We start from the raw sequence: 21,618 nt of genomic DNA, 5'->3' as shown, positions 1-21,618 counted from the left end.
TGCTGGGCTGCTCACGGTTGGCGGGGCTGGTTTTGGTGTTGTCTTGGGGCCTTTGTGAGGGTGGACAGTAGGAAACTCAGGCCCCCTGGAGCAGGTTGAGAACAAGGAAAAGGGGAGCATCCGTGTCTGGGGAGAGGGAAGGGCAGAGGACCCTTCCTGGAATGGGAAGGGGCTACACGGCTCTCGGAAGATACCTAGACAGAGTAGATGCTCTCGTTCCAGCTGGGCTAGGGGAGGCCTGAGGGACAGCCCGGGTCTTGGGAAAGAGGGGAGAGGGGTAGCCCTGGCTCCTCCCAAGTCCACAGATCCCCTGCCTTCCCTCCCCCCATGCCAAGATGCCAAAGCTGAACTTCAGCACCTATTGTGGAACCTTGGGGGCCACTCTGCCATTGGAAATAGGGGCTCGGGAGGGGGTTTCTAATTACAGATGTCTGTCATCAGACACCACAGTGACACCTCTGCCCACCTCCCTCAATTGCTGTGGGGTCTCTGGCAGGGACTCTGTGGAAGGGGGACCCTGGAGGGAAGGGCTGGACTTCTGTGGTCTGGGCTCCTCTCAGGACCTGTTCAGAAAAGTTTTAGAAAATAGGAGCCCTGTTCTGAAGTCTCCACCACTGGCACAGAGACTTCTAGAATCCAAGAGCTCGAGGGACCCTGGGTCTCATGCCTGCATCGCGGCCCCCCCCCCCCAAGCCTATTTGGGCACCACCCACGCTTGAAAGCCTACACCTTCTCTGGCTCAGGCTGGGCTCTCACCTCTGCCCCCTCCAGCCCAAGGTGCCTCTAGTGTTGTACAGTACAGTGCCATTCTGGCCCTGGAGTGGATGCCCTTCAACTAGTGGGTGGTTCATGGGTGCACTGAGACACAGACCCTCGCCTGATGCCTGCATGCCCTGACTTCCAGTAGCCTCATTTGTGTATGTCGGTAGGCTCTCTATTCTCCCTTGTGCTTCAAGGTGAGCAGGGTTGGGGAGCAATATTCAGACTGAGCTTGGGTTCTAGACTTGGCCCGTCCCTTTAGGGCAGGAACCTGCAAGCTGCGGCCCGTGTCTGCTCTTGCAAACCTAGATTCCTGAGTGTACAGCCACACTCGGTCGTTTGTGTGTCGTCTGCAGCTGTGTCCTGCCGCAGTGGCAGTAGAGTGGTTGCAACTGTATGGCCTACAAAGCCTGGGACATGTTTTATTTGGCCCCCCACAGAAAAAATGGCCAACCTCTGGTCTAGAAGGGTGATTGATTGAACGATTGATTGGTTTATAGCAGCAGAACCCTTCCAAAAAAGTCATAGGCTGAGGCCCACTGAAGGAAGCAGACTGGTGTGGAAGTGGTAGGTTGAAGAGGTAGGGCGTGTGTGGCCCCAACCCCACTCTGGGATGCCCAGCTCTGGGGTTCCATGAGGACCCCTGCCCTAGAGTGTTCTTGGTACAGGAGTGCAGCAGCACTCCCGTCATGGCACAGGTGCACCGTGCCAGCTGTTCGTGGACTTGGCAGGTGTTCACTCAGCACATTCTCTGCACCTCACTGTAGCACAAGAACCACAGTTCTAGGCCAGAGGGGCAGCTGAAGAGCTCAGGTGTCTCTATTCCAGGAGAAGGAAGTGTGTGGGGTATTCTCTAAGACCCAGACCCCTAGGAACTAGGGAGCTCTGTGTGCGCTGTCTGACCTGGAACCTGAGGGCAGTAGCGATGGTGTAGAAAGGGCCTGGACCAGAGTCCTGGGCTCTGAGTGCGAGTGAGGCCCAGTGTGTGCCTAGCTGTGCCATGCCATCCCCTCAGTGGCCACTGTGTCCTCATTTTGAGGATGGGTTCAGATGCTGACAGCCTCTCCCGGAGGTGCTGTGGGCCTGGCCCGTGTGCCCAGGGAGCAGGGCTGAAGGTTGCTAGGGCTAACGGTCGTCTCCCTGTCCCCCCAGGAGGCTGTACAGAAAGTGTCCTGCAGACCATGAACTGAGCACCGGTCCCGGACCGTTCATGAGCACAGTGTGAGGCGTGCCGAGACCCAGCGCCCATTGATCCCCTCCCCTTCCTAGCACTGAGGATCCCAGAGAAGATGGGGAGGAAAAAGATTCAGATCCAGCGAATCACTGATGAGCGGAACCGTCAGGTGAGGACATCCTGGATCCATACAGTGTGGGTGAGGGCAGGGAGCTGGCCTCTGCCTCCATTCCTTGCAGCCACTCCAGCAGCACTTCCTGGAGGAATTGTACTCTGGAGGCTGTTATGGAACGGGAAGGGCTGCGCTGGGAAAAGAGGAGCCCCACCTCCTTGCAGCTCTCAGAACCCTGTGTCCCAGAACTCCCACTGCTGCCACCAGGCAGACCTGGGCCCCTGCCCAGGAGCCGTACACAAGCCTCAGGACACACCTGGGCATGCCCCCTTTCCCCGAGATGAATCCTTTTCCTCTTCCTACCCCAGGGGAAGAGCCAGGAACTCCCTCTGTTCTCCTTCCCCGACCTTGTTATAATCCCCAGAATAGTGATGTGGAGCTCTGTTCATCTGAATCCCCTGCCTTCAGTGAGTTTGCTGTGGGCTATGTCATGGCCATGTGTTGGCAGAAGGGTTCTGCCTGTTTCTTTCCCAGACCAGGGGCTCCTGAGAAAAGAGCTGTGTCATCCCGAGATGGTAACTTTCAAGAAGGGGCTGTTTCCAGCTGCCTGTAGGTGGGGGCTCCTAGGCAGGCCTCAACTGAGCCAGATCTGGCTGCCCACCCACCCACCTGCAGGTGACGTTCACTAAGCGGAAGTTTGGGCTCATGAAGAAGGCGTATGAGCTGAGCGTGCTGTGTGACTGCGAGATCGCGCTCATCATCTTCAACCACTCCAACAAGCTGTTCCAGTATGCCAGCACCGACATGGACAAGGTGCTCCTCAAGTACACCGAGTACAACGAGCCGCACGAGAGCCGCACCAACGCTGACATCATCGAGGTGCGCCCACACACGTGGACCCCACCCATCCCCGCCTGCCTCCGAACACCGAACACTGTGTTGCCCATGCAGCACGCATGCACGTGTGGGCCTGCCCTCATAGCTCCTCACCTGTGTGCACAAACACAGGAACTCACATCTTCTCACACAAACCTGGGCTGAGGAGAAAGGAGGGGCGGTGAGTGGGTGCCAGGTAGGGCTGCCCACCCAGCCCGCTCCCACTGCAGCCCTCTCTCGGAGTCTGTCTTCTTGTCTGTTGTGTGTGACGCGACCTCTCTTGTTCCTGACTTTTCTCAGACTCTCTGTGCCTGTCTTCTCCCCCTTCTCCAGCTTTTAGTCTGCAACTGCACCTCTTCCCTTCTTTGTCTCCTTCTGTTTTCATCTCTCTTGTTGTCTGTCCCTTCTTGGGTCCCCATGACCCTGTGTGCTGTTTCAGAGAGAGCTGCCGCTGTGGGCTGTTGAAGGGCCCAGGCTTCGGGGTCGAGCTCTGGCCTTTATTGGCCGCATGGCCATCTGGGCTAGCCTTTCAAGCCTTGGTGCTCACCACCTCCACGAACTGGGGCCAGTGCCTGCTCTGAAGGGTTTTGTGGGAATTAAATGAGATGGTCCCGTTCTTGCTTCTCACGCCGAGGCTGCGTGCACGGGCATGTGAACCTGTGCCAGTGAGAGGGGCGCAGCGTGGGGCACAGGCCTGCCTTCCTGGAATAGTGAGACTAGTTCACAGACTTGGAGGAAGCTCCCTTGTCTTTGTATTAGAGAAAACATTTAATCAGCAGTGGAATGTAAAATTTCCATTCATTTTAAATACAAAACAAGTGTCTGTGAAGATGTTTTGAACATTGAGAGGGCAGCTTTAGGATCTGCCCCAGACCCACTGCTGTATCCCTACTTTGTATGGCCACAGTGAGAAGCTCCGATGTTCAGCAAGGACAGTGTATGGGCTGGCACACGGTAGCTTAGTAAATGCCAGTCCCCTGCTTGTCTTCTCCCTCTCGTCCCTCTCTCTCCCTGCTTTATCTCTTTCTCTCCCCCATCTTATAAGCAGAACCCAGGGACTCAGCTGGGCAAAGCCAGCCCTAACTACCTCTCCCTGGGAAACACTCGGTGCCTCTGCAGGGAGCTGGTCATGGGTGGTAAGGCAGGGACTGGCCAGGGCACCACCATCCCTCCCCACCTCCAGAGCCATCCCCACCTTGAAAGCACATGTCTCTTTGCCAAGTGTATTCCCTAGGCTATGCCCACCTTTCTTTTCATGTGACTCCTGCATCTGGTGCCATCCCCCGCTGCCCCCCCCCCTCCCCACACTGGCCACATCCTCACACAGTGTCCCAGGAGGGGAGGGTGGCACTGAGGGAGGGGGCTGGGGAGGTCCTGGGACCCCTGAGGAAGGAGGTTGGGGAAAAGCTAAAATGCTTTAGAAGGGCTGGAAGAACTCCGGAGAGATGGGCCCATGCGAGGACCCTCACCTCTGCTGACAGTAGCGGTGTGGTTACAGACCCTGAGGAAGAAGGGCTTCAACGGCTGCGACAGCCCGGAGCCCGACGGGGAGGACTCGCTGGAACAGAGCCCCCTGCTGGAGGACAAGTACCGGCGCGCCAGTGAGGAGCTCGACGGGCTCTTCCGGCGCTATGGGGTGAGCCCCACTCACTCTCTCTCTGTTGGCCCCCCTTCCGGCTCCTTCCCCCCAGGCGCTGCACAAGAAGCACAGGGAATGTGAAAGCCCTGAGGTGGACGAGGTGTTTGCCCTGACCCCCCAGACGGAGGAGAAATATAAAAAGATAGACGAGGAGTTTGATAAAATGATGCAGAGTTATAGACTGGCCGTGAGTAGTAGCATGGAGGAGAGCCTCCTTGTGCATGGTGTGGCTTCGCGCCCTGGCCCGGCCCTCTGCTGCCTCTGATGGGTGTTCCGCTCTGAGCCATGCTGGGGCTATTGGTGACTCCTGAGCAACCTCTCTGACCTTGGTCGTGATAAACCTGTGACCCTTGCTGAGCCTCACTTGGATTGGAGCACAAGCCTGGAGAGGCCTGGAGTGTCCCTCTCACCAGCAAGAAATGTATGGATGACGTGAGATCCTTAGATGACAAGAATATAGAGAATGAGCTCTTGTCTGGATCTCTTTTGGGGACAGCCCCCCTTGGGCCTCTGGGACACTCCCAGGCTCAGATACTTAGTAGCAGTGTTCAGGGGAGGCAGAGAATGCCGAAGGCAGAGGCAGTGAGGCAGGGTGAACACCCTGTACAGGAGGCCAGATGGGTGAGAGATTACAAGTGAAATAATGTCCTGACCTGTGGCGCAGGCCTGTAACAGCTGTGTGTGTGAGTTTGAGTCTGTACTCAGGGCCTCTAACCTGCTCCCTGTGTGTCCTGCCTGGCTGAGGACTAACCCACCTCTACTAGGGGGGTTCCAGGTGTCCCTGGTCCTGTCTGTAGTGAACAGAACCTTGTTCTCATTCTCTGGGCCAGAGCTGGATCCCAAAGCATTCCCACCAGCCTACTTTCTTGGCGGGAGTGGCAGGCAGGACTCCGAAAGGGCCCAGGGTGGAGAGACCGAGCTGCTGGCCCTAGGACACACTGCCCAGCACAAGGAGAACCCTTGCCTGCCTTCTCAGGCAAAGTGGGTCTAGGGTAAGGGGTCACCCTGGCCTGACCCTGCCTCTCCATTTTCTGTCTAGTCTGCTGTCCCGGCCCCAAACTTTGCCATGCCTGTGACAGTGCCCGTGTCCAACCAGAGCTCACTGCAGTTCAGCAATCCCAGCGGCTCCCTGGTCACCCCTTCCCTGGTGACATCATCCCTCACGGACCCACGGCTCCTGTCCCCCCAGCAGCCAGCACTACAGAGGAACAGTGTGTCTCCTGGCCTGCCCCAGCGCCCAGCCAGTGCAGGTGAGTGGGCTGCAGGCAGTAGGTGAGGTGGAAATGAGGAGTGATGGGGACTTGGGGTTCCATTTCCAATAGAGAGTCTTTCCCTTCATCTGCATAGCATTCGCCCATTTATTGGGCTCCTGAGGAAAGGGACTATGACTCTTCTTTCTGTTTAGTCCCTAAGACTCACTCCGGAGGGAGGGGGTGTCTTCTCAGCTCATAAGCGTTCTATTTGTCCTCCAGGGGCCATGCTGGGTGGTGACCTCAATAGTGCTAACGGAGCCTGCCCCAGCCCTGTCGGTGAGTGCGGCTGCCCTTGCCTGGGGGTGGGGCGGGGAGCCTGCTTGCTCTGGGGCCACAGGCCCGGGAACCCGGAAGGACCTAGATTACAGGAGAGGAAGATCCCAGGGCCTGAATTGGAGGTCTAGTCTGAGGATTTCTAAGCCCCAGGATTTTTGTGTCTGTTGCAATGATTGGTGTGGAGCTATGGGCTCAGGGAGTTCTGGACAGACCGTAAGAATGGACCGACATTTCTATTTGGAGGTGAAGATCCAAGTTTTTTCAGTTGAGTGAGGGGAGTCTGGTTGGGATTTGGAAGATGTGAATGCATCTGGCATTGCCGATTGACAGTGGGCGCAGATTCACACACACACACACAGACATTCTTACTGAGGGAAATACCCAGACATTAGGTGTACACTTGTGTGTACACATCTGTGAGCTCCAGAAGAAAGGCTGCTCCCCAACTCTGGTAGCTGACAACCCCTCTTGCCCTGTGCTGGTGATTGTGACTTTGAATGTCACCATTGATGTCACCCTGATAGTCCTGCCATTCCCAAAGTGATCCGAGAACTGGGATGGAGGCAGCCACACTTACAGGGCAACAGTGTGCTCTCAGGCGACAAAACAAGGTGACACTTCTGATTGTAGTCACCCCTTGTGAATCCCCCATCTTAGCACCAGGCACCATATTTTAGCTCTTCGGCAGTGATTGTGTACAGGGTCAGGAAATGGGGGAAACGGGTGAGTACCCGCCCTCTCCAAGGAGAGGACCAGAAAAGTGCCTGCAGACCTTAAGGAAGTAGTGATACTTGGGGGCCCTCAAGCCTGGCATGTGGAAGGTGGTAGGGCCTTAGCTTGGCTTACATCCGGCCATGTGGCCGTGGAGAAGTCAGTAACACCTCTGCCATCCGGGCATCAAGTTTCCTTTTCTGTGCATAGGGCTGATGATAACGTGTGCTGTCCGCCTTGAGGGTTAGTGTGAGGATTAAATGAGATGGTACGCATGTGAAAGAGCCACAGAGGTTGTGGAGTATGGAGCAAATGTAAGGGTAGTTATTGTGCTTGTTGTCACCAGCCTAATTATGGTCTGGTGATGGCTGGACTGTCAGCCCTGCAGTGTCAGGAACCCCAGTGAATGACTCATCTTCCCTAGAGCTGTGGGCATCTTGTCACGTGCTCATCCACATCACCGGGTCCCCAGCTGACTGTGAAGGGAGGAGCCTGAGTGGTAGATTTCCCCTGGGCTGCTACCCCTTTGCCAGCCTGGGTCATTGTGGGCCCAGTCAGGGGCCAGTAGTGGGATCAGGAGGTTTGGACTTCCTGCCCACGGAGGCCAAAGGTGGAGAAGACTTGGCTGCAGAAGAACTTCTTGGCCATTGTGGTTCCAATTGCCAGTTCTTCCTCACCAGCCTCAGAGCCCCTGCCACCCAGCCCTGGCACGCACAGCTTGGAGCCAGGAGGGCGAGCCCAGGAATTTGGCAGTGGGGGGGGGGTTTAGGGGAAAACAGAGATCTCAGTACCTGTTTGAAGCCTGAGCGTGGCTTTGGCAGGGCCTGGGTGACAGGAATACTGGCACGGGGGCAGTTAACAGGGCTGAGGGGTGGCTCCATGTTTTCCTTTTTACCCTCATCTCCTTTTATCCAGGCAATGGCTACGTCAGTGCTCGGGCTTCCCCTGGCCTCCTCCCCGTGGCCAATGGCAACAGCTTAAACAAGGTCATCCCTGCCAAGTCTCCACCTCCACCTCCCCACAGCGCCCAGCTTGGAGCCCCCAGCCGCAAACCTGACCTCAGGGTCATCACTTCCCAGGGAGGAAAGGGGTTAATGCACCACTTGGTGAGTGGGGTCTGATGGAGTGAGGGAATGGGGAATGGGAGAGTAGAGGGAGGAAAGAGCCGACTTCCAGCAGGAGAGATGAAGGATAACCTACCGTGAGGACTTCCCAAGAAAGATCATGGAAGTATGGCTGCGAAGAAATCCCAAAGGGCTTTACAGAAGGTCGGAACACAGAAGTACCAGCTTCAGAGGCAGTAAAAGGGAAGAGGAGATGGTGGAAGAGAATGTTCTGTGACAGAAAGGAGAATAGGAGAGATCTGATCACAATAGAGGAATGGGAATTCGATGGTGAGGGTTTCCTAACTGGTAGACAGTGGGAGGTAGCATCATCTGGAAACCCATCAGGACATTGTAAAGCTCTGTGCTTCTCGGCTGTGGAGCCGTCCTGCTCCCGTGCAGAGAAGTAGATGGATGGCTGTGGGGACAGGTGTGAGGGGTAGGTGGAGGCAAGGGACTGAACCATCCTTTGGTTTTATTTCTGCTCCCAGACTGAGGACCATTTAGATCTGGTAAGTGAGGCTGTGAGATGTTTGCTGTGGCTTGGGATTTTGGGTTATCCCATTGTTCTGTGGCCCCCAGCATGGAGTGTGTGTGTGTGCCCTTGTTCTTTGGCCTGTGTGTGTAGTGTATTGTTGTTTATTTGGTTATTTGCCAGAAGCTATGCTTAATGCCAAGTGGGATACAGAGGTGAATGGGGTAGGGGTGAGGGGTCGGATATGCATGTGTTTGGACTTGTATGATACGGATGTCTTATTGTGATGTTGCATTCATGCAAGCACCTTTCTCTGTGTGTTGTGCGTGTGCAAGAGGAGTGAGCCACACCTTGCCCTAGGCTTTGTCCCGGTATGTACTCTGGGATATGTCCCAGAGGCTGGACTGCACTTGCCCTCTGACTCTACTCAGGCCCACCGAGCATTCTTGGAACCCAGGGCAGAACTCTATAGAAGGGGTACCAGCCAGGTAATAAAATCCATTTTCCAGGGGAAGCTGAGGCTTAAGGCAAGGCCAGGGTTGCCCTTGGTGGGAGGCCTCCTGCTCCCCACCGCCACCTCCCCACCCCCTGTCTCCACGCTCCTTCTGGCACACAGCCCGTCTCACAGGCACTCAGAGGCACACGCAGCTGCTCTCTCTCTCTCTCTCTATTACACACACTTGCATACTCACCCTCATCCAGGAGTGGGGCGGGGGCTCCTCCCTCCCTCACTCCCTGGTGGGAGGCCAGTGAGGCTGGAAAAGGCAGGCAGGCTTTGGCGGCCAACACGGCGGCAGTTTCGGCCCCAGTGTGGAGTTGGAATAAACAAGTGAGTCAGCGGCAGATGGAGCTAACAGCCCCACACACGTGTGTGCATACACGCAGGCACACGCATTCCCCTCACAGATGCCAGCACGCTTCTTCCCAGGCATGTGCTGCAGTGTGATGGATGGAGAGCAGATTCCAGAGGGATCAACCAGGAGGAGAAGGGAGAGGAGGCTCTCCCTTCTCTCACTTTGCAGTAGGAGAGCTTGGTGCTGGGGCCACAGGGCAAGCGTAAGTGCATCCCTCTCTGTGTGTAGGTGTGAATGGACTTCTGCGGCATGTTTCTCCCCATGGCTCTCAGTCTCTGTGAGTGCACCAGCACACGTTTGTGTGTTCGTGGGGCCTCTGTGCTGAGGCCTCCCTCTGGGCTTTGGGACTCAGAGACCCCAGATTGGCCTTGCAGTGGAAGGCCAAGGTTGAGCAACCCCTCATCTGCCACCTCTTGACAGACCATTTTCTCCCACAGAACAATGCCCAGCGCCTTGGGGCCTCCCAGTCTACCCATTCACTTACTACCCCAGTGGTTTCCGTGGCAACGCCGAGTTTACTCAGCCAGGGCCTCCCCTTCTCTTCCATGCCCACCGCCTACAACACAGGTGAGTGTTTGGGTGGCCTAAGCTGTGAGCATGTGGCTTTGGGACAGGGGAGGGGGCAGAGAGGGAAGGCCATTGATTTGGGAGAGGCCCTTCTAGTTAAAGTTGCCAGATTTAGCCAATAGAAACTTAGAATGCCCAGTTACGTTTGAATTTCAGATAAAACAATAATTTTTAGGCATGTTTCAAAGACATTCTTCTGCAATGTATGTCCCAAAGACATACTTATGCTAAAAAATTTTTCATTGTCTTATCTGAAATTCAGATTTAACTGGACATCCTTTTTTTTTTTTTTTTTTTTTTTTGAGGAGGGGGGAGTTTTCATTTATTTTCTTTTTCTTTTTTTTAATATATTTTATTGATTATGCTATTACAGTTGTCCCATTCTCACCCCTTCACTCCCCTCCACCCCTCTCCCATCTACATTCCCCCCTTTAGTTCATGTCCATGTGTCATAAGTTCTTTAGCTTTTATATTTCCCATACTCTTCTTGCCCTTCTCCTATCTATTTTCTACCTACCATCTATGCTACTTATTCTCTGTACCTTTTCCCCCTCTCTCCTCCTCCCACTCCCCTGTTGCCAACCCTCCATGTGATCTCCATTTCTGTGGTTCTGTTCCTATTCTAGTTGTTTGCTTAGGTTGTTTTTCTTTTTGTTTTAGGTGTGGTTGTTAATAACTGTGAGTTTGCTGTCTTTTTACTGTACATGTTTTTTATTTTCTTTTTCTTAGATAAGTCCCTTTAACATTTCATAAAATAAGGGTTTGGTGATGATGAACTCCTTGAACTCGACCTTATCTGAGAAGCACTGTATCTGCCCTTCCATTCTAAATGAAAGCTTTGCTGGATAGAGCAGTCTGGGATGTAGGTCCTTGCCTTTCATGACTTAGAATACTTCTTTCCAGCCCCTCCTTGCCTGTAAGGTCTCTTTAGAGAAATCAGCTGACAGTCTGATGGAAACTCCCTTGTAGGTAACTATCTCTTTATCTCTTGCTGCTTCTAGGAATCTCTCCTTCATTTTTACCTTGGCTAATGTAATTATGATGTGCCTTGGTGTGTTCCTTCTTGGGTCCCACTTCTTTGGGACTCTCTGAGCTTCCTGGACTTCCTGGAAGTCTATCTCCTTTGCCAGATTGGGGAAGTTCTCCTTTATGATTTGTTCAAATAAGTTTTCCACTTGTTGCTCTTCCTCTTCTCCTTCTGGTACACCTAGAATTCGGATGTTGGAATGTTTAAAGATGTCCTGGAGGTTCCTAAGGCTCTTCTCTTTTGTTTGAATTCTTGTTTCTTCATTCTTTTCTGTTTGGTTGTTTCTTTCTTCCTTCTGGTCCACTTCATTGATTTGAGTCCCAGTTTCCTTCCCATCATTGTTGGTTCCCTGTGCATTTTCCTTCATTTCACTTAGCGTAGCCTTCATTTTTTTTCATCTAATTTGCCATCAAATTCAACAAATTCTGTGAGCATCCTGATCACCAGTGCTTTGAACTGTGCATCTGATAGATTGGCTGTCTCTTGGTTGCTTAGTTGTATTTGCTGTGGAGCTTTGATCTGTTCTTCCATTTGGGCCATTTTTCTTTTTAGTCTTGTCGCGCCTGTTATGTATGAGGGGCGGAGCCTTAGGTGTTCACCAGGGCAGGGCACCCCATTTGCTGAGTTGTGGTGCTGTATTTGGGGGAGGGGTCCGAGAGGGAACAATGGTGATTGCTCTGCTCTCTGCTGGATTTCAGTCCCTCCCCCTGCTTCCCACAGGCAAAGTGGGTCCTTCTGGTGCTGATTCCTGTGTGGGTCGGCTTGTGTACATTCTAGGACCCTGTGGGTCTCTCTCATGGACTCTCCTGTGAGGCTGGGAGTTTCTTCCGGCACCTCAACCCCCACAAGTGTTTTCATCAGTGGTTTGAGGCTTTATTTCCCTGTGCTGGGGCTCTGGGTTGTGCGGTCTGTCCCACTCCCCGGTTTCACCTGGTTTATCTGTGTTCGAATGTGGGACCGCCCCGTCAGCCAGCTTCCTTGCTCACTGTGCCCCTCCACAATCTGCCGCCTGGCTGGGTCTGCCCGCAGCTGCCTTGCCGCAATCCCCCACTCCCACAGTCAGTCCCCCACATTGTCTGTGCCCATGAGTCCTCTGTTTGCATTTCTTTTTGCCCCTTCCCCTTCTTCCCCCATTATCCCTCCCCACTCCCCTCTGGTTACTGTCAGTTTGTTCTTTATTTCCAAGTCTGTAGTTCTGTTTTGCTCTTTTGTTTGTTTTGTTGATTAGGTTCCAGTTATAGGTGAGATCATACGGTATTTGTCTCTCACTGCCTGGCTTATTTCACTTAGCATAATGCTCTTCAGTTCCATCCATGCTGTTGTGAAGAAGGGTAGGAACTCCTTCTTTCTTTCTGCTGCATAGAATTCCATTGTGTAAATGTACCAGAGTTTTTGATCCGCTCATTTACTGATGGGCACCTAGTCTGTTTTCAGCACTTGGCTATTATAAATTGTGCTGCAATGAACATTGGGGTGCATAGGCTCTTTTGAATTGGTGTTTCAGGATTCTTAGGGTATAATCCCGGTAGTGGGATAGCTGGATCAAAAACCAGTTGAAAGCCAGTTCCATCTTTAGTTTTCTGAGGAAATTCCACACTTTTTTCCACAGTGGCTGCACCAGCCTGCATTCCCACCAACAGTGCAGTACACTAGGAACAGCGTTTTCGGGTGACTATAGGTACATAAACAAAACCCTAACGAACACATTGCTGCCTAGTTATTTACTGTTTACAGTCCTTGGCCCCAGGTCAGGTTCTCGCTGTGGTGGATCTGTCTATGGCCATGTCTTAGGCAAGGAACAGGCCTGGCCCCTTGCTGACACTGGCTGCAGAGGTCTGGTTGTGGTCATGCTAGAAGCAGACCAAGTGGGCTGCCAGGTGGCCTGCAGGCCATGTTACTCTTATCTTAGAAGAGCCAAGCCTCCTAGGGGGCCAAGTCTCCAGGTAGGTGGGGTTGGAGTGTGCTGGGAAGGTGAAGGGCTGGGAGTTGAGTCTCAACGATTCCCTCACTGAGGGACATCGGGCACGTGATATACTGTTCTCTGATTGGCTTCCTTGTTTGTTAAATGAGTGTTAGAAACAGTTGGTTTTAGGGGATCCTTTCTGACCTTGCTCTGATTTTTAAATATACCCGTAAGCATCTCAAAGCTCCTGGCTAACATTATGAGGCTAGAGGCAAGCATGTGCCATTTCTAGGATGAAATTTAAAGGTAATAAAGAGCCTGGGATCTTGTCTTCTCTCTGCCATTGGCTTTCTCTGTGACCTGCCGTAAGTTCCTTAAACTTTTTTTATTGTTATTCTATTATAGTTGTCTTGATTTTTTCCCTCTTTGTCCTCCTCCACCCAGCCCACCCCCCCTCCCATAGTCAGTCCCCACACTGTTGTCCATGTCCATGGGTCATTCATACATGTTCTTTGACTAGTCCCATCCCCTTCTCTCCACCATTATCCCTTTACCTCCTCCCTTCTGGCCACTGTCAGTCTGTTCCATGTTTCCATGCCTCTGGTTCTGTTTTGATTGTTAGTATATTTTGCTTATTAGAATCCTCTTACAAGGGAAATCATATTGGTATTTGTCTTTCACCGACTGGCATATGTCATTTAACATAATGTTCTCCAGTTCTGCTCTTGCTGTCACAAAAGGCAGGAGTTGCTTATTTCTTTGTACCGAGTAGTATTCCATTGTGTAAATCTGTCACAGTTTTGTGATCCACTCACTTGCTGATGGGCACTTAGGTTGCTTCCAGCACTTTGCTATTGTAAATTGTGCTGCTATGAACATTGGGGTGCATAGGTTCTTTTGAATTGGTGTTTCAGGTTCCTTAGGATGTAATCCCCACAGTGGAGTTGCTGGGTCGGAAAGCAGATCCATTTTTAATTTTTTGAGGAAATTCCATACTATTTTCCACAGTGGCTGCACCAGTCTGCATTCTCACCAACAGTGCACTAGGGTTCCCTTTTCTCCACAACCTTGCCAGCACTTTTGTTTGTTGCTTTGTTAATGATAGCTTTTCTGACAGATGTGAGGTGATTTAACATTGTAGCTTTTAATTTGCATCTCTTTGATGGCTAGTGATGCTGAGCATCTTTTCATGTCTCTGGGCCCTGTATATGTCCTCTTTAGAGAAGCACCTGTGAAGGTCCGTTGCCCGTTTTTAACTGTATTGAGTTCCTCAAACTTGACATTGCAGTTGCCTCATTTGTAAATTAATAATAACAATAAGTAAATCTTTGGACATTTACTATGTGCTAACTGGTCTGTATGCTTCATGTGTTTTAACTCAGTCTTCATAGCATTTGGGTGGTATAGGCAGGATTGTCACCTCTGATTGGTAGAGAGTAAGTAGCTGGTCTGAGTTCACATGACCCGGAAGTGGAGGTAGCCAGGAAGTTGGACCTCATCTTTCATGCCCATGACCTTACTGTTGTGTCGCACAGATAATGCTGTCTTCTCTGCATAAAGACGGGGGGCTGGAGCAGATGGCTCCAGAGCATGGTGGCCTAGTGCCGCTGCAGTGGGGACGTGTGTTTGTGCACCCCACGGTGCAATCAGTTTATACTTTTTAGGGGAGACATTTTCTAAACTGTCCCAAACAGGAAGCAACCTGAAACATAGTAGTGCTGTAGACACTGTAAAACATCTCAGGGTTCTGTTTGTTCTGTGTCAGTGCAAACATCACTGTTTCTTTATTGAGACAGAAATTTGGAAATTAATGAGTGACACCTCATGGTGACCTCGGTCAGCACCTTGGCCTGTTGGGCTCCAGACCTGTTTCTCTCACGGCCCCCCTGCTCTGGCAGGCCTTTCTGGTGGGCAGACACATGTCCTCTGTGTTCGTGTGTGTGGGCCCACAGCTCAGTCCCTGGCTGCTACTTACGTGTCTACAGTCTTTAGGAGACTCGGGACCTTGCAGAAGGTGGAATGGTCGCCGCGGCAATTTGTTTCGGCTATGCCGCTCACCTGGCATTTGCCACAAGCCCACTCTGTGTCAGAAAGGCACTTGAAGACTTGGCAGTTGAAGAGTGACAAACATATATTAAACCATCCCTATTTTTTTATCCTTCTTTTTATAAATTGACACTCTAAAAATGATACCTACACACAGTAGAAAAAAACACTGTTTTTAAAAAACCACCTCTTTTTGTCCTGTTAAAAAAGAAACTAAAACAAAACAGCACGTCATGGTTATTAGGATTTGCATTTCTGAACTGGGAGTGCCATCTTCCTGGGTTCGTGTGGGCCCTTCCGGTTATTCACGTCTGTCATGAACTATGTCTTCCGTCTCCATGTTCCTCCTGGAGGTGCCCCCACCCCTGCCCGCCTTAGTTCTCTTCCGCCCACTGAGGCTCATCCTTACTTTCTTCCACGTAGATTACCAGCTGACCAGTGCGGAGCTTTCCTCCTTGCCAGCCTTCAGTTCACCTGGGGGGCTGTCACTAGGCAATGTCACCGCCTGGCAGCAGCCACCACAGCCCCAGCAGCCACCACAGCCGCAGCCTCCGCAGCCTCAGCCCCAGCCACAGCCACAGCAGCAGCAGCAGCAGCAGCAGCAACAACAGCAGCCGCCGCCGCAGCAGCAGCCCCACCTGGTCCCTGTGTCTCTCAGCAATCTAATGTGAGTCCCTGGGGATCCATGCACACATTGGGGAGGGGACAGTGGAGGGGTGGGGAGAAGAGGGGGCTCCTGAGAGCTGGGATCCCTTTGAGGTTGTCTTATCATCAGTGGACAGTATGTGAGGCACCAAATGGCAGCCCTAATGTCCCAGGTATGAGCCTGGGAAACCTGCCCTGAGCCCCTTCCCCAGCTAGCCTGGGGTGGGGGTGGGGGTGGAGTGGGGACCCCAGACTGCAAAAGATGACATGGGATAGAAAGAAAACTAATATGAGTTCTTCCCCTTCTTTCCCTTCACTTGGCCATCTCTCTTTCCTGGTCTGTCTGTTCCCATCCGCTTGTCTCTTCCTCATCCCCCATCTTCTCATTCTCTGTCTTCTGTCACCCTCTGTCTTATCATTGCCCATCACTTTTTTTGTCATCTCCTCTCCCTCCTCTCCTCTGTTTCTTTTCCCCTGTACCCTGTCCCCATCTCCTGTCACCAGCCCTGGCAGCCCCCTGCCCCACGTGGGTGCTGCCCTCACGGTCACCACCCACCCACACATCAGCATCAAGTCGGAACCCGTGTCCCCAAGCCGTGAGCGCAGCCCTGCGCCTCCCCCTCCAGCTGTGTTCCCAGCGACCCGCCCTGAGCCTGGTGACAGTCTCAGCAGCCCACCTGGGGGCTCCTATGAGACAGGGGACCGGGATGATGGAAGGGCGGACTTCGGGCCCACACTGGGCCTGCTGCGCCCAGCCGCAGAGCCTGAGGCCGAGGGCTCAGCTGTGAAGAGGATGCGGCTCGACACCTGGGTACTGTAGCATCACCCCTCCCATCTGCCAGTGTCTGCTATACCCAGGGACTGCTCCGTTGCCCCCAGCCTGTCTTATCTCCCACCTGAGAGGCCTTTTGGCCAGCTAGCCCCTCTGTCAGCCCCTTTGGGGCAGCATTGATGCCCTTTTACCCCCACCAAAGGCTCATTTCCTAACCCTTCCTTCAGCATCGGTCCTACTGCTCGATAACGTCTCCCCTCAGAGCTGGTCCTGGCACCAGAAACCTGGCCCTACAGGGAGAAGGGCGTGGGGGACACATCACCCCGTAGCCTGGGCCACCCCCTCACACCCCCTTCTCCATCTCCTCTCTTCACAGACCTTAAAGTGATGATCCCCACTCCCCTCCTCTCAGCCTCCCAGATGAAGAGTTGACAATCTCACCGCCCACCCCCCTGTCCTGGGCTCCTCCCGCTCGACCCCCACTTCCTTTCTTGTGCTCCGTGTCCTGTTGACGGTTACATTTGTGTATAATTATTATTATATTATTATTAATATTATATTTTTTTTAATTTGGATTCTCACTTTGGAGAGGAGGATGCTCTCATCCCCTTTCTGCACCCCTGCCGTTTTCACTGGCTGTGGGAGCTCTTTTTTGCGGGAAGGGGGGGACACTTTGCACGTTGTACACATATGCTGCAGGAGGGGGTGGGGCCAATGGGCCTTTGGGAAAGGACAGGTGCCGAGCCCTGCATGCAGAGCCCTCCCACCCCGTCCCCCAGATAGAGGGAAATAACCAAAAACTACCCAACAACAAAACCCCAAAGTTGGCTTGATGGTGGGTCTGTGTTTCAGGGGAAAGTGAGGCAGAAGCTCTGTAAAGGGTTTCCGCTTCTGGGCTGGATGTGGCCACAGGCACGTGGGGTGGAGTACCCAGGCCTGGCCCCCACGTGCCCCTGCACACACACATGACACACTCTCACTGATTCTTGTGTGACTGCACCTCCAAGGTGTGGGGGTGCTAGCTTGGCTTTTGGACTGGGAAGGCTGGGAATCTGAGGCTGGGTGTAGGTTTTGAGGCAGGGCCCCTCTGAAGCACATTTGGAGAGAGAGCCATGAGGAGAGAGCTGAGGAGGGACAGAGGGCTGGGGCGAGGGGTGAGTCAGGGTCCCTCCCTTTCCCAGCATTTTCTCTAACATACACAGTGCAATAGCTCCCTGTCTCTCAGTTGACACCAGCCCTGTAAAGCTGGCCATGGAGAGAGAGCTGGCACAGGGAGAACTGGAGAGAGGAGCATGAGTGAGGTGACTCAGTGGGAGACGGTCTGGACCACTCCGTGGTGCCTGAGGACTGGAACCCTTGCATCCGCAGGCAAGTGTGAGTGAGGGGACTTGCTCTTCCCTGCACGTACACATCCCCAGAGGAGTGGTTGCTGGGATGGGGTCATGAGGATGGGACTGGGAGGTTCGCAGAAGACCTGCCTCCCTTCTTTCCTCCTTGGCCCCTCTCACCAGCCCTCTTCCCTGCTCCTTCCACTCCCAAACTGCTGTGGACCCCACCTTCCTGCTCTTGGCACCCTCATTGTCTGGCTACCTCCTGTCCCACCACCCCCAGGCCACATCCTACCTTCCCTCTTGGCTACTGTAATTGTAAATAGCAACCTTTGGAAAACGTTAGCAGTGTAACAGTCCAGGAACTGTTTTTTTTTTGTTGTTGTTGTTGTTGTTGTATTGATATGAAATGAGATTCTATTTTTGTCAAAGTATATTGTAATAATAATGATTCAAACGCCCGTACTGTACAGATGAGGTTCTTCTGCTGTTGTTCTTGCTCCTCTCTTCCCCCAGCCTGCCCCTCTCTGCTGCCTCCCCAGGTCCTGAGACCTCAGGCTGGATGACAGATCAAACTGGAGGGCGCAGGCCCCAAGCCCGTGATCCACACCACCCTCACCCTAAGGTGCATGGGCAGGCAGACTGGGGTCTTGTCCCGCTCCCTCACATCAGCTCAGCTCCTCTGCCCACGGAGTGCAGCACTCCTTTGGGGTTTCATCCTGGTGGGCTGAAGGCAGAGGAGACAAGGCCTAGTTTTGTGCCAGGTGACTGTCTTTGCCCACCTCTATGACCCAGCCACTAACAGTATTCCAACATGAAGCAGGGAAGGAACCAGAAGCAGAGGGATGCATGTGGCTGCACAGGTACCTAGTGTGTTCATGAAGACATTTGGTATTTGTATGTCCCAGTGTCCCTTTGTACTTGTGTGTGTGTGGCTGTGTGGGTCTCTGAGGCCATCTGGGCATACACACGAGTCTTTGGGCGAACTGAGCTCTGAGGGCGTGTGTGTGTGTGCATGTAAGCATGTGCCTGGGTACGTGTTTACAGAGGGACAGGTGGCTGTTGCAATCACACAGCCCTGGCCTCCAGCTCCGTGACCCTCCTCCCCGAGCCCTACTCCTTATGCCCCGCTCATTCACCTGTTTCCACTCTCAGCTCTGATGGTTTTGCCTTTCAGTCATCAGAAAGGATCTAGCAGTTGGTCCTCTTTGCTTCTCCCCGTAGCCCTGCCTCTCCCAGGCTCCACACACAGTTGTGCACCCAGAACCCATACCTGTACACGCACCCCCTTCCCTGGAATTCCCTCTTTTCCTCACCCCAGGCCTGCTTTCAGGGTAAAAGTCAAGTTCCTCTTCCTCCCTAAAGCTTTGTCCTTACCTGATCAGCGAACCGTCCTTACTCACACCCTAACCCCCACCTCACAGCCTGTTCAGTCTTCCTGCAGGTTTCCAGAGGGAGTTTCAAGAATCAGTGAGACTTGATCAGGGCCGTGAAAGGATGTAGTCCTATGTGTGTGCATCCCCAGAGCCTTGCCCAGTGCCTGGCACATAGTTGGCGCTCAGTAAATGCTAAACGGGTGAATGGTTGAATGATAGGTGCTCAATAAACATTGAATGACTGGCCTTCCCTTCTCAGGCTATTCCCGCCATCAGTCTGTCCACCTTTCTGGGCTGGGTTTGGCCACCATTAAATATGGGGTGGGGGTGAGGGCCCCTGCAATTCACGGTGCAATATTTACCAGTTTTGCCCTCTGCCTTTAATGGCAAACCTGGCTTTTGATTACCATGTGTGGATGTGTGTGTATACTTTCTTCTCTATCCCTAGGGGCAGGGGTTGGTCTGTGAGTGAATATGTGACATTTCTGCAATTCAGTATCCCAAGATTTCTCTTGGGGATAGGGGCTCCTGGCCGGCCAGATGAAGGGTCCCTGGGAACCCAGACCTCAAGTGTGGACTTCATTTCTTCCTCCTTTCACAAGCCAAATTTGCCTCCACCCACTCCTTCCTCCGAATAACCGGGCATTTGCCAAAGTAATCACTGGAGTCATCCAATGTTTCTCTCCCCCCCACGTTTCCCACAGCTTTCAGGGACAGTGGGCAGGAGGACTCCCACCCACCCCAGTTGAACACACCATTTCCCCTTCCCCCAGCAGTGCACTCAATGCAGCGAGACTGGCCCCTGACTCTTATCCAGCCCTCCCCATCTTGGACAGGAAGGAAATAATGCACCTTCTCTTAATGATTATTTATTTGTTTGGAGAGACAGAAATGATGTAAAAGTGTATCTAGAAATATCTATATCTATATATTTTTAACTGATTCTTTGGAATCCCCTGGGGTGGGGTGGGGGGTGAATTTAGGCTTTCATGGAGGAGAGGAGACAGGGAGCCTGGGAACTCCTCTGTTCTCCCCTCTGCCGCCTCTGTCCGCCCCCTGAACAGTTGATACAAGAAATGGGATTTGTATTGGGGGAGGGGTGCTGGAATGTTACATGGGGAATCTGGATTCTCTCTGTCTTCCCCATTCAAGTCCCAGAGGGAGGAAGGGGACAGGCCATGGAGGTGCCCCACCCCCACACCCGACAATCACCCACACTCCTGGGGTTCCTCCTGGGTCCTGGGCAGGGCGAGTCCAAGTGTGTGGCTGTTGATTTGTTTTCAATATTTCTTTTCGTGCTGTATGGTGATGCTTTCTTAGTATTCTACACAATAAGAAAAGAAAAAGTCCTCGATATTCTAATGAGTTTTGTTGGAAAACTCTTTCACTATATTTGTTGTAAAGAGGTTTACTATTAAAAGAAAAAATACACGTTTCTGATACTTTGGCTTGGGTTCTGGTTTCTCTGCTGCGGTCGGCTGAGGAGGGCAGGAGGGACTCTGTGGCTCAACCAGGGTGCAAGCATCCCGTCAGCAGGAAAGAGTGGTGTTAGCCTTCAGGGTGCGCACTTCCAGGTGACTGAGGTGGGGTGTCAGGTGAGGATTTCTTTCAGGTGCTCTGTCAGAGGCAGGGGCAGCTCCAGGACTGGGAAAGGTCATCCTGTTAAGAGCCATAGGAGGGACCCTGGGACACACAGAAAACAAAAGTCACACTCAAGGCCAAGTCCAGAACAGGATGGTGTGCAGTAAGGCAACAGCATGGTAGGGAACCTTTGGCTACCAAAAGCTTTTCCACAACAGGAACTTGCTCGGGCACTGTTAGGCACGGATGAATTCCACCTTCACGGTGGTCCCCAGAGAGCTCAGTGCAGCAGGGGCATCTGCCCTTCAGCAGTGCCCGGGAGCCTCTCCATACCCTCTTCACATATCCCAAAGGGCCTCCCCACTGGCTCCCTCAGGGGCAGGTGACTCTAGCTCCTGCCTCCCCATATCCCGCACAGCTGTTCTGTGAGCAGGTACACGGGCTGTGGAGGGAAGTGTGCAGGGCTTGGCTACCGGGTTGGCCGCTCCTCTGTACAAGGCCCGTGCTAGGTGCTGCAGAGGCAAAGATGGAGTGTAAGAGGCCAATGTCTAGTGACAGAGACGGGCTTGCAAATGCCTGAAGTCCACACTGCATGGTTCATGCTTTGGTTGCTGCACATGCAGGTTGGTGCAAGAGCACATGGGATTATGCAAGTGGCAGAATGTCCTTGTGCCTTGGGTTCCTTCATCTGCAAATGGTGGCAATCTGCCTCCCTCTCGGGGTCATTGTAAACTTCACCTTGCTTCTCCCTCAGCTGGAGCAGAGATGAAAGATGAGCTGAGCAGGAAAGGGTTAGGAAGAGACAGTGCTCCAGATGAGGCTCCCTGCTGGCAGCCTGTGGTGGCAGTCTTCAAGGTGGTGTCCAGTTACCTCAGTGTGACGCTCATGCTCTTGTGTGGTCTGCTCACATTGTCAGGGTTGGTATGTATGACCCATAAAACTTCCAAAGTAAAGCTAATACATGATGTTCCACATGTTCTTTCCTTGTTGAGGAAACTGTGGAGCACATCAAAGCAGCCTGGATAGCTAAGCTGCCTTCAGGTATGGTCCAGCACCACCAGTGGGCTTTGTGTGAATAGAAAATAAATGTGTTCAGCCAGTGATTTGGGTATTGTGTCTGCAATACAACCTGTCCTGTCCT

The 21,618-nt window shown here is 52.8% G+C and overlaps 1 protein-coding gene across 5 annotated transcripts in view; it reads left to right on the top strand.

Moving 5' to 3' along the window:
• The window catches only part of MEF2D (myocyte enhancer factor 2D), a 35,053-nt gene extending 14,710 nt beyond the window's left edge, over positions 1 to 20,343 (top strand). For 2 of the 5 annotated variants that reach the window (XM_036015415.1, XM_028502485.2), the window contains 11 exons: positions 1,912 to 2,102; positions 2,721 to 2,924; positions 4,420 to 4,557; positions 5,600 to 5,810; positions 6,033 to 6,089; positions 7,716 to 7,906; positions 8,395 to 8,415; positions 9,670 to 9,799; positions 15,199 to 15,442; positions 15,925 to 16,231; positions 16,569 to 20,343. In XM_036015415.1, the coding sequence (XP_035871308.1) occupies positions 2,049 to 2,102; positions 2,721 to 2,924; positions 4,420 to 4,557; positions 5,600 to 5,810; positions 6,033 to 6,089; positions 7,716 to 7,906; positions 8,395 to 8,415; positions 9,670 to 9,799; positions 15,199 to 15,442; positions 15,925 to 16,231; positions 16,569 to 16,580 (1,569 nt within the window). In that variant the 5' untranslated portion in view covers positions 1,912 to 2,048 and the 3' untranslated portion in view covers positions 16,581 to 20,343. Of the gene's footprint in view, positions 1 to 1,911; positions 2,103 to 2,720; positions 2,925 to 4,419; positions 4,558 to 4,612; positions 4,748 to 5,599; positions 5,811 to 6,032; positions 6,090 to 7,715; positions 7,907 to 8,394; positions 8,416 to 9,669; positions 9,800 to 15,198; positions 15,443 to 15,924; positions 16,232 to 16,568 lie in introns of all 5 variants that reach the window. The other 3 variants (XM_036015416.1, XM_036015418.1, XM_036015417.1) reach the window with 3 other exon arrangements.
• Positions 20,344 to 21,618: the final 1,275 nt, after the last annotated feature.

This window comes from Phyllostomus discolor, chromosome 14 (assembly GCF_004126475.2).
Source record: "Phyllostomus discolor isolate MPI-MPIP mPhyDis1 chromosome 14, mPhyDis1.pri.v3, whole genome shotgun sequence".
NCBI lineage: Eukaryota > Metazoa > Chordata > Mammalia > Chiroptera > Phyllostomidae > Phyllostomus > Phyllostomus discolor.
Note: the sequence above shows the minus strand (reverse complement) of the source record. Positions and strands in the feature narration are given on the sequence as shown.